Source organism: Lolium perenne, chromosome 5 (genome assembly GCF_019359855.2).
Source record: "Lolium perenne isolate Kyuss_39 chromosome 5, Kyuss_2.0, whole genome shotgun sequence".
Taxonomy (NCBI): domain Eukaryota; kingdom Viridiplantae; phylum Streptophyta; class Magnoliopsida; order Poales; family Poaceae; genus Lolium; species Lolium perenne.
In genome coordinates, this window is record NC_067248.2 from 138,708,934 (window position 1) to 138,721,797 (window position 12,864).

At 49.6% G+C, this 12,864-nt stretch overlaps 1 protein-coding gene across 1 annotated transcript; it reads left to right on the plus strand.

Moving 5' to 3' along the window:
• Positions 1 to 212: 212 nt before the first annotated feature.
• Positions 213 to 1,370, plus strand: LOC127300041 (protein LURP-one-related 8). Its single transcript, XM_051330118.2, has one exon. The coding sequence runs from the start codon at positions 322 to 324 to the stop codon at positions 1,009 to 1,011; it is 690 nt and encodes a 229-aa protein (XP_051186078.1). The 5' UTR covers positions 213 to 321; the 3' UTR covers positions 1,012 to 1,370.
• The last annotated feature ends 11,494 nt before the right edge of the window (positions 1,371 to 12,864 follow it).

The window sequence follows — 12,864 nt, forward strand, 5'->3', positions numbered from 1 at the left end:
TATTTCTGGGTCGACCAAGTTACACAACTTTAAGGATAAAATGTGCCAATGTCTGGTTCATTATTGTGGAGTGACAAAAAAGACTCGAGGAAAAGTCGATTAAGCTGACAAGTATCCCCACCTAGCTAAGACAAGGCATGCGTGCTCCACCTCAGCTTATTCACCGTCCAACGACCCTAGCTGGTATATAAATCCACCCTGCCTATCCCTGCTCTCTTCATTCTCCATCTCTCTTCTCACCTCCAAACATCACATATGTACATCAGATCGACCGAGCTAATCTAAGCTAGGAAGAAAAGAAACGAAAGAGGAGCTAACTAGATGGCAAAGGTACACCCCAACGTGGTCGTTCGAGAGTCGCCGGCTGGAGCCGTCGTCGAGGAGGAGCAGCAGCAGCCCACGGTGCTGACGGTGTGGCGCAAGTCGCTGCTCTTCAACTGCGACGGCTTCACCGTCTTCGACTCCACCGGCGGCCTCGCCTTCCGGGTCGACCGCTACGGTTCCTCCTCCAGAAGCCGCCGCCGTGCTGAGGATGTTGTTCTTATGGACGCCGCCGGGAAGCCTCTCCTCACCGTACGTCGCAAGATCAAGCTGAGCCTGAGCCTTGCGGAGCATTGGGTGCTATACGAGGGCGACGCAGGCGCCGCGGGCACGAAGCCGCTTCTCTCCGTCCGCCGCCACCACGTCGGCCTCCACCGCCGAGCGTCCGACAAGACGCTCGCGCACATCACGCCTCTGGGATCCTCCTCATCGTCGTATGCCGAGGCGGTGGCGTACGTGGTGGATGGATCGTACGGCCGGCGGAGCTGCGCGGTTCGGGACGCTCGCGGGGGCGCCTCGGCGGCGGAGGTGCAGCGGAAGGAGTCTGTGGGGGACGACGTGTTCCGGCTGGTGGTGGCGGACCACCGTATGGGCGCAGCGCTGTCCATGGGCGTCGTCATCGCCCTGGACCAGATGTTCGGTGGCGCCTCGCCGCGGACGTCGCTGCTGCCCAGAAGCTGGACGGCGTAGGACAGCAGGAGTAGTAGCTGACTAGTTGGTGATTAAAATCATGGATCTTCGCAAGGGGAAAGCTACTGGCCCCACATGTCGGTGTGAGCACAGTTTTAGGTGCCCAGCCCTCAAAACAGATGATTAAAATCTGGACATTTTATTTAGACGGAGAAAATTAAGGACGGCGCACTCTACAAGGTTAGGAAAGCTATGCAAAGTATGTTCATACTTCATAGCCGATGCTAAGAAAAGTGTGTACATAGATGTGTAATGCCAATGATACTAATTAAACCAACTTCTTTTTAGCGAAACATCTTCAACGAGTTCTTTGTTATCATAGGATTGCAAAGGGTACAGAAGCACACAAAAGAAATTACAAGAGCTTGATGGGATGTGGTGATCCGACATACCACTGCATGGTGCAGTATGCAAGTCTGATATAACACCAATGAAACACCGTTTCACTAGTATTATATCGCTCAGAGTGGTACAACAGAAACATATACGGGTCCAAGGCATGTCTATAGAATTACAACATTGACTCTATTACATAAGATCATCATAGCCTCCTACTTTACAATGAGGTAAAACTGCAAATAAACTCCAGAAGAACGACTCGTAGTCTAGTCTTATCACGAAATCTATTTGTAGAGTATTTAACTAGCTATAGAGGCTAAGAATAGATTCTAGCTAAGTAGGAGCTAGGTTTAGCAAGCTAGTTCCCTTTTATGGCTATACTAGGTTTTCTCCTTGTTGGATGTGGTATTTGACTCCTCTGACAGGGTCCTGTCTCTTAAAATAGTTGTTGACTCTTCGGCCTTCGAGTTGCACTGTAGATCCTCCTTCGATGCCTCCATATCTAAGCAGGGGATTTAAGAGTGGGATGAGTACGAGCGTACTCAACAAGTTTATTATAGGAAAGAGGTGTTTAATGCACTAGCTACAACATTAGACCAGAAAGTCTAATACCAATGCAGGTTTTCATAACCATTTCTTCAAAACGTTGCTTTTATTCAGAAGAACTATGTCCGTCAGCCTTCACCGGTTTACTAGAACTTCATGGAGTTCCTTTCCGGCAGCGTTCGCAGTTCCAAACCCGGAACAGGGAGTGACAGGTCACGATTCATTACACTCTGCAGAGGTGTGTTGCTTTACCCATAAGAGATCTTATCCTTGTTGCCAACCGAGCTATAGTTCTCGTCCACACTTCCTTTGGTGTGAGGCCCGGTATAAGGTCTAGCCAATCATGTTCCTCCGCTACCTCGAACACCCACCCTTTCACTAGTGGAAAACAGGCCTTTTGATCCGGGTGGTTAGGGCCTTTTGTCGCGGGCGGCCAGCCGCGACAAGCAAGGCGCGATAATAGGGAGGCCTTTTATCCCGGGTCGCTTACGACCCGCGACATAAGGTCCACCACGTGGCAGCCGCGGGGCGCGCAGGGCACAGGCCCTTTTGTCGCGGGCGGTATTACCACCCGCGACAAAAGGCCCTCTACGTGGCGCGCGCACAACGCTTCTGCTTTAGGGTTTGTGGGGTGCAGCACCCCTCCCCCCCCCCCCCCCCCCCGCCACCGACCGCCTGTTATTTCATTTTTTTTGTTCGAAAATAAAAGTTGCATATATTTGTACGCTACTAGAAGTTGTACACATTCATTCATTATATATATATATAGATCGATCAAACAAATATTGGAAGCAGAAGTCGATTCCCCTTACACATATTCGTAGGTTCCCTACATATATATATACATGGAGCTCACGATCGACAAACGGTACTAACGACCGTCTATTTGGAGGTAGAACAACTATTTGGACTAAACAAGCCTTTGTTGTTTATTACTTCTCTAACCAAAAGTCCCGCCAGTTCCTCCGCGATTCCTAGTGCGTGTTCATTTGGTTGGAGTCTGTCCCGCATGAAGTCGACCTATATACGAAAATGAGATGAGTATGACTATATCAGTCTTGATAACGAAATATTGATGATAATAAATAAAGTTGTGAATGTTATTGCTTACGTCGAATTTATTTTTGTTCTCGCTTCTCGATGGTTAACATGCGAATGGACTCGCAAACGTAGTATCCACATAGATTCGTCCCTTGTGGCTGCTGGGGGCACGGTACAGGAGTAAATGTTAGCTTCTTTGCAAAGGTAATCTCCTTATGAACATTCTTCAAAGCTTGCCAAGCCCTGCCAGGCAAAAGAATGATTGAATGAGTGGATAATTAATTGATATCTCACGAAAAATAAAGCGCGGCGATGAAGGAAATTACACTTGGAGCAACCACGCAAGTCCTGGAACCCGTCCAGGCCTCTACTCAGTGGGTCTTTTACTTCAACTACTCCCTTATCAGGTTGAATGTCTAGTAGAATCCAGTGGAAGCTGCACATGTTATGCATATACGTCAGGAATTACACTTAACATCGAGTAAGAAAAATTGAATGTGCATAAAAGATCATTAAGACTCTCACTCGTAGTTGTAAGGAAACAATATTGAATCACAGAAATATTGCTGCCCCAAAAACCTTAGTAGGTTTCCCCCCGTTTCTTCGCGTTTATGCTTCACCGTTTCAACATGTATTTTATACGGGTCAACAAACCCAACATTGATAATATTATTACTTTTGCATTCAACGATCTTGATCTGCATAAGAGAACCCATAAGATATAATGAGTATATATATGCAATGAAAACGAACATGAACTGAATGAAAATGAACTTATATGTAGTTAACAACTTACAAGCAATAGCAACTCATGAGAGATTTGTCGAGGGCTTCTAGATTGAATAACTGCCAGAGTTCATTCATCTCAATATGGATCTCCTCCTTTCGGTAGTAATATTCCCATGGTATACTCGCCACGATGTACATTTTGTTCTCCTTGCATGCATCAAGGTACCACTGATGCAAATTCCGCATATGTGTTGGCAGTTTATGCAGCTGCTCTCTGCTGACCAAGTCGGCCCCGTAGACAAATTTAGGAGCTATATCAGCAGTGGGTATTACAGAATCTGCTGCAGACAGCAATTCCTCCACGGTAACTGAACAAGCAGCCGCTAGCCTTGCAGCTTCTTCCATATCGATACCACCATGATGTTCCTGGTACAGCTTGGGAACATTAAGCACTTTGAGTGCTGGGATCGATTGTTTGGGCCGAGCACCGAGGAGGGGAACTTCCTTTCTCTTTTTGCCTTTTGTCGTTTGCTTGGCCTTGAGGGGTGCACTTGTTGAACTTGACTTTTTCTCATCTGCACTTCTAGCTGATGATTTGCTCGTGCCAGCAATGTCCTTCTCCTTAGCCTTTTCATCCTTCTTTTGGTCAATTACCTTCGCAAGAGTGCGTGTATAGTCATCCTTCTTCTCGTGTAACTCATACTGCGATGGTGTGTTCAGAAAACTAGTAGCATATTCTATTTGCTTCTCTGTGTATGGCTCTGGCGCTGGAGGTTTTGGCTTATGGAAATGATCATTGTTGTGTTTCGCAACAGCGGCCGCATTTTCCTCGACAGTAAGATCCCAAGGACGGGGGGGAGGAACCTTTGGTACTTTTGGGAGGGGCGGCCTCTTGCGGACAGGACTCTTGAAACGCTTCCGGCTGGGTGCATTCCGAGTCTTAGTGGGCGGAGGCGGCGGCGCTGGAGATGGAGATGGACTACCGATGTCGTGGTCGACGTCGTACCCACGGGGTGATGGTGGCGACATGTGATCAGTAGGAGGAGGTGATGGTGGCCTGCGATCACCTGGAGGAGGTGATGGTGACCTGCTGGGACGACCGGTACTAGGTGCTACCCATCCTGGCAGCCTGATGTTCTTCTTTTCCCAGATAATGATTTCTCCCAGCACCTCTCTGAGTGTAAGCCCCCCATCACCTCCAGGGATATCGAGCTCCAATGTCTCCCACGACGGGACAACTGAATCCACCCCGACACGAGCATAGCCAGCTGGAATCGGATTGCCATGCCATGTTGCCGGCTCACCTTCAGGTCCAAATGCCGGTAAGACATAGCCGACCGCCACCTTAACAGAAACCTTCCTGAACACCTCATGGAGATCACAAGGTGTTTGCTCCTTGATTCCATCCAAGGGGTCGCCAGGACCGGCATCTATCATCATCCGTGTAGGAGGGGCCTCCGAGTCGGCCACGCTGCTGTCTCGTCGCTGAGATATTTCAGCGGTATTATCTGGCGGGCGCTGTCCTTTTAGTTCATTTATCTCCCGCTGCTGCTGCTGAAGCTCCCGCTGCTGCTGGTCAAGTCGGCGTTGGAACTCGGCCATCCGGTCATTCTGCACCTCCAGCTGGCGTTGTTTAGCTCTCGCTCGGCTTCTATAAGTCTCCGCGTCGGCCGGAAACCCAAGCGACCACGGAACACTAGGGCCGAAGCCTCTTGTTCGTCCTCCCTTCTCAGGATTACCGAGGACAAGCGTCAGCAAGTCTTTCTCTCTATCGGGAGCAAACTTTAGTTTTCCCGCCTTTATATCTGTCGTCACTTCAATCCATTTTTGCACAGGTACCCTAACCCTGGTGTTACTTTCAACAATGTTCCCTGTCTTCATGTCATACTCACAGCCATGCGCGAGGAACCAATTTCGAGCCCTTGTGTCCCATCCTTCTCGCTTGGGTTCTGGAGTGATCCCGTTCAGCTCCATCTCAGCCTCTTGTGCATCCCACTTAGGCATGGCTCTTCCGTAGCCCCCTCGCCCCGTATGATGGTGATATTTCTTCTCGCTTGCATTCTTCTTGTTTTTCGTTGACAGGTTCACAGCCTCCTCTGATTCTTTGTACCTCACAAATTCTTCCCAGTTATGCTCCTGCTTCGCTAGGTAGTTCTCGAATAATGGAGGCTTCTTGTCTTTCTTATAATTTTTCCATAACCGGTTCTTATACGCCCGGAAAAGTTCCCCCATCTTCTTAAGAGCCCATTTCTTCACTAGCTCCCGCTGCTTAGCATTCTCAGACTCCGATCCCAAATCTGGCAAAGTGAAATGTGCCATGAGGTCTCTGAAAAGTGTGTTTTTGTACCTATCGGCAACCTGATTTTCGGAGAGATTCTTGGTCTTGTTCCATTCTCTGACAGTGATCGGGATATGATCTCTAACCACAACTCCGCACTGATTTTTGAACTTCACTCCGACAATCTCGGGTACCACCGGTTGGCCTTCCGGTGATATAGCTTCAATTGTGAAGTGGTCTTTTTTGGTCAACTTCTTTGCCGGGCCTCGTTTCTCTATCTTATCTTCGGAGGCCTAAGAGAATACATATAGAATTGCATTAATGCCTCTATACTAATGCCTCAATACATATGTACATATAGAATTCCATTAATACCTCGTCACCGGAGCCGTCGTCGGCTTCTCCGTCACCGGAGCCGTCGGCTTCTCCGTCACCGGAGCCGTCGGCTTCTCCATGACCGGAGCCGTCGGGTTCTCCATGACCGGAGCCGCGGGCTTCTCCATCACCGGAGTCGCGGTCTTCTCGGTCGGCTTCTGTACCATCGCGGATTATTTTCGCGAACATGTCTTCCTGTTCCAAGTCCCGTTCGAATGGATCCATTGTTTCTGCAAAAGAATTAAATCGATAAGTACATGTTCTAACCCTAACCCTAATCAAACACAAACCAAACCCTAACCCTAATCAAACACAAACCAAACCCTAACCCTAATCGGCGACACGTGTTTGTGAGAGGGAGAGGGTGTCGGCGACGCGTGTTTGCGAGAGGGAGAGGGTGTCGGCGATGCGTGTTTGCGAGAGGGAGAGTGTGTCGGCGACGCGTGTTTGCGAGAGGGAGAGGGTGTCGGCGACGCGTGTTTGCGAGAGAGGGAGAGAGGGTGTCGGCGACGCGTGTTTGCGAGAGAGAGAGAGAGAGAGAGGGTGTCGGCGTCGGTTGTTCGCGAGAAGGGAGAGAAGAGGGGAGTTGCGGCGTCGATGGTTTTCGCGAGAGGGCGAGAAAAGAGGGAGTTGCGGCGTCGGTGTCGGCGTCGGTACTATACTAACTATATACTAACTATATATATACAACATAACTAGCTATACTAATTAACTATATACAAGAAAACTATATACAAGATAAAATATACAAAATAAACTAACTATTTAACCATATACAAAATAACTATAAACTAACTATTTAACCATATACAAAATCACTAAGTATTTAACCATTAACTAATTACATAAACTAAAATAATCTATATATATACTAAAATACTTACAAAAAGATTTAAACTAACTAATTACAAAAACTAAAATAATCTATATATATACTAAAATACTTACAAAAAAACTTACTAAATACTAAAATACTTACAAAAAAACTACTAAATACTAAAATAAACTAACTAATTAACCCACTAACTAATAATTAACTCAAAAATAAAAAAAATTAAAAAAGGGCCGGGGGCGCTGGCTGACGGCGGCGCGCGGTTGGTGGTCTACCTGCGCGCGCAGCGGGCGGAGGGGGCGGCGCCGGGGGTCGGCACGGCGGGGGCGCGCGGCGTGCATCATCGGCGGCGCGCGCGCGGCACGAGAGCCGGCGCGGACGGCGCGGCGGCTCAGACGGGCGCGGCGGGGCGGAGAGGGCGCGGAGAGGGCGCCGGAGGAGCTCGAGGCGGCGACGGCGGCGACGGCGGGCGGCGGTGAAAAATCGGGCAGCGGGCGGCGCAAAAACTGCTAAGGAATGGCCTCCGGGAGTCGCGGGTGGGGCTCCGCCCGCGGCGGTAGGTATTTATACCTAGGGCCTTTTGTCGCGGGTGGGGGCTTGACCCGCGACAAAAGACCCCCCTTTTGTCGCGGGTCAAGCCCCCACCCGCGACAAAAGGGGGGGTCTTTTGTCGCGGGTCAAGCCCCCACCCGCGACAAAAGGCCTTTGGGGCTGATCCGCGGCACAGCCCATCTAGAGGCCTCTTCACCCTTTATTTTTTGTATTTTAAATTAATAAAAGTATTATTTCAATAACTTTTGAATGGTAACTCAAATACAAATGTTTTATATATGAATATTGATCAGAAAAAGGTAATGAACATGAATATGACATCCATATACCTATTTGCATCTCGCGTCATATGAAACGTTGATAGTCGGGTATGTTTCACCCCTGTGCACCGCCGCCGTGCCACACGTGTCGCGTCCCGTCGTATGAAACAAATGGTAACTCAAAAAGAAAAGTTTTATATATGAAAATTGATCAAAAAAATCCAATGAACATGAATATGACATCCATATAACTATTTACATCTCGCATCATATAAAACGCATCATATCCACTCGTGTCGCGTCCCCGTGCCACGTGTCGCCACCTCTTCCACGTGCCTCGCCCCGCCGACGCCGGCGTGCGATGTGTAGCCACCGCTGACACGTGCCTCACCCCGCCGACGCCGGCGTGCGACGTGTAGCCACCGCTGACACGTGCCTCACCCCGCCGACGCCGGCGTGCGACGTGTAGCCACCGCTGACACGTGCCATGCCCCGCGTGCGCTATATAGAGCGACGAGTGCGGGCGCAACCACACGTCGCCACCGCCTCCGCTCATTCATCTCCGGGATGCCTCCATGTCGTCGAGGGGCGTCCGGTTTCCGTGGCGTTCGAGTGCGTCCGAGCGGTAGGTTCACCGCCGAGATACGCGCCGGTGGCTTCCGCCTCACCCTCGGCACGTACAACACGCCGGAAGAGGCGGTGCGCGCTTACGACGCGGCGGCGTGGCGCTTTCGGCGGCCAGGGCACGACATGAACTTCCCGGATGTTGAATTGCTAGAGGAGGCGGAGTTCCTCGCGCCACCGCCGTGCCTCGTCACCGACGAGGACCGTCGCCGGCATCGCCAGGTGCAGCGCAGGATCGCCATCGCCGAGCGCGACGAGCAGTTGATGCGCCAGTGGAGGGCGCGGTCCCCCGACGCGTTCTTTGCTAACCTTAGGGCACAACGAAGGTCCAACAGGCGCCACCGTCGGGCCGTCGCCGCCTTCGAGCTCGAGAACTCGAATACAACTTGGACCGAAAACGACCCTCGGTGGGATGACCTTTGGACGGAGACAACCTCCGACGACGAGTAGAGACTAGACTAGTAATTTATCTATTTTATTGTAATTTCAATAAAGTCGTTGTCGGTTCTATTAGTTTAAATTTAGTTTATAAAGTCGTTGTCGGTTGTTTTTGTTCAATAAAGTGGTTGACACGAAATTTATTACGATTGAACTGAAATTAAAGTACAGAGCTCAACTGAAAAATAAGATACATGGCCAGATTCGAATGTTGGAGCCATTCAATCATAGTCGTGCCTAGTCCTATACACGTCGCCACTGTAGTCATCAAAGTCGCCGACGTCATCGTCGCTAGCATCGGGGTCGCGGTTGTCGAACCTCGGCGGATGACCACGCGTGGGCTGGGATTGAGGGTAGCGCAGGCGGGGGCCACGATAGGCCATGACGCTCTGGAGAGTCCGGCCGCGCCACCACATCCGACGGCAGGCCTCGTTGAAGTTCGAAGATGGCGGGCCGTCCTCCTCGTACCTGGCAACCGCCCTCTCACGCCGATTGATGAAGAAGCTGTCCCAAGTCGGGCTGTAGTCGGGATGCCACTGGGGATTCCTCCGCTGCTCAGGCGTGAGCTCGAAATAGTAGTGGTTCGTGATGGCCATCTCGCGTGGCACACCTACAGGGATAGGAGGGACCGGTACGCCTCCGACGCTCAGAAACCAGCCGGTCGGGACGCGGTAGCCGGGCGGGCAGGGGTAGTTCGAGGCGCAAAGCGCCTCCGCCTCCCGGGGTGTTAGACATACGATGGAAGCCATGGGAGAGAGTGATGAGGTTTGCAGATATGAGTCCAAGGCCTACATATATATAGTGGAAAAATGGCGGGAATGCGGGAAGAAAATAGGCGGGAACGAAGTGGCGCGCGAAACTTTCATCCCGGGTGGAGGCTCAAACCGGGACAAAAGACTGGGGGAGGCTTATCTAGGAGGGCCTTTTGTCACGGTTGGTGGCTGCAACCGCGACTAAAGCTGTCGGCAGGATAATAAGGATGTGTCGGTAACCTTTTGTCACGGTTGGTGGCTGCAACCGCGACTAAAGCTGTCGGCAGGATAAGGATGTGTCGGTAACCTTTTGTCACGGTTGGTGGCTGCAACCGCGACTAAAGCTGTCGGCAGGATAGGGACGCGTGGGTGGACGCACTGCTCGATGAGATAAAGCATGTAGCGCACAACGGCCTGTCGAAGGAATAAGACAAAGTAGAAGCGGTGCCGTGCCTATAAAAGGAGCATCGATACGCCTTGCCAAGCAGATCAACAAGCCAGGCACAGTTTCATTCCCATGGATGAAGGAAAGGGTTGGGAAATCTCCCGTGGCGCAGCTTCTCGAAGATGTCGTTGGTGCACACGCCCTACAGCATCTTCGGAAGCTGCTCCTCGGAAAAATTTCCATGCAAGCCCGTGAAAGACCCCGTCTCCTCTAACAGTGTTGGGGAAAGGGTTCTCATTATTACATAAATGTAGAGATTGTCTTGGGAACTATATATGAAGAATACATTATTACATCGCCATCTAGTGTTGTGATCTTCTACGCCGTAGCCATGGAGAATCTTCATCATTTAGCAAGATGCTTGGGTCAATTTTCACCGTGAAGGGCGGAATTTCTTTAAACTTATTATAATCTTCTGACATGTCTGTCTTGTCATCCACTCCCACGATGTTTCTTTTCCCTGAAAGAACTATGTGGCGCTTTGGCTCCTCGATTGATGTATTCTTTTGTTGATTTCTTTTTCTTGATTTGCTAGACATGTCCTTGACGTAGAAAACTTGAGCCACCTCGCTGGCTAGGACAAAAGACTCGTCCAGGTACGCAAGATTGTTGGGATCCACTGTTATCATACCGTACTTATCGTCAATATGTATAGCGCTGAGCTTCACCCATTTGCACCGAAACAAAGGGACCTTAAAAGTGGGACCATAGTCAAGTTCCCATATCTCCTCTATGTATCCATAATATGTGGTGGTCTGCCCATTCTCGTCTGTTGCATCGAAGCGGACACCGCTGTTTTGGTTGGTGCTCTTTTTATCTTGGTCGATCGTGTAAAATGTATTCCCATTTATCTCGTACCCTTGGAATGTACATATGTTTGAAGATGGTAACCTGGCCAACAAGTACAGCTGCTCCACCGCAGATGGGTCATTAATGAGATGTCTTTGCAACCAACTGCCGAAGGTATTCATGTGTTGACGTGTAATCAAGGACTCGGGCTGGCCCGGGTTTATTTCTCGTAAAACATTCTTATGTTTCTCGATGTACGGAGCCACCAAGCTGGAATTGTATAGAACTGTGCAGTGTGCTTGATTGAAAGAAATCTTGTCCCTCCACACCGTTGCTTTCCTTCCTAGTGTGCCTTTTCCAGTCAGCCTCCCCTCATACCGAGATTCAGGAACACCAATCGGCTTAAGGTCAGGAAGAAAGTCAACACAAAACTCAATGACCTCCTCAGTTCCGTAGCCCTTTGAGATACTTCCTTCCGGCCTAGCTCGGTTATGAACATATTTCTTTAAGACTCCCATGAACCTCTCGAAGGGGAACATATTGTGTAGAAATACGGGACCAAGAATTCTAATCTCTTCAACTAGGTGAACGAGGAGGTGCGTCATAATATTGAAGAAGGATGGTGGGAACAACAACTCGAAGCTGACAAGACATTGGACCACATCTTCCCGTAATCTGACAAAGTTTCGGATCCATTACCTTACGAGAAATTGCGTTCAGGAATGCACATATCTTCACAATGGCTAGTCGAACATTTTCTGGTAGAAGTCCCCTCAATGCAATCGGAAGCAATTGTGTCATAAGCACGTGACGGTCATGGGACTTCAGGTTCTGGAATTTTTCTCCTTCATATTTACTATCCCCTTTATATTCGACGAGAAACCAGACGGAACCTTGATACCGAATAGGGCTTCAAAAAGATCTCCTTCTCTTGTTTGGTAAGAGCATAGCTGGCAGGCCCTACAAACTGCCCTGGATGATTGCCGTTTCGTCCTTTATGAAGTTCCCGGTCCTCCCGTGCTTCGTTGTATCTTTTGTCTTTCCATACACGCCCGTAAAACCTAGAATATTCACACAAAGATTCTTGGTCAGGTGCATCACGTCGATTGCAAGTAGCGGACTTCCAGGACTTTCCAATATTCTAGCTCCCGGAAAATAGATTTCTTCTTCCACATGGGCGCGTGTCCGTCATCGTCTTTCGGAACAGGTCGACTGCCTGGACCCTTTCCAAAGATAACATTTAAATCCTTGACCATGTCAAATATATCAGCACCACTACGGGGGACAGGCTTCGGACGGCGGTCTGCCTCGCCATCGAAATGCTTGCCTTTTTTCCTTAAGGGATGCTTGCGCGGAAGGAAACGACGATTGAACGGGTACACAACTTTTCTGCTTTTCCCAAATATTTACTTTCAGTCTCATCTAAACAGTGTGTGCATGCATTGTATCCTTTGTTAAATCTGTCCTGAAATGTTACTGAGAGCAGGCCAATCATTGATGGTTACGAATAGCAACGCTCGTAGGTCAAATTCTTGCTCCGTGTGCTCATCCCACACACGTACACCTGGTTTGGCCCACAACTCCAAAAGTTCATCGACTAATGGCCTTAGGTACACATCAATGTCGTTGCCCGGTTGCTTTGGGCCTTGGATAAGCACTGGCATCATAATGAACTTCCGCTTCATACACAACCAAGGAGGAAGGTTGTAGATACATAGAGTCACAGGCCAGGTGCTGTGACTGCAGCTCTGCTCCCCAAAAGGATTCATGCCATCTGTACTTAGACCAAAGTATAAGTTCCTTGCCTCACCTGCAAAATCCAGAAACTCTCTCCCGATGTTTCTCCACTGCCG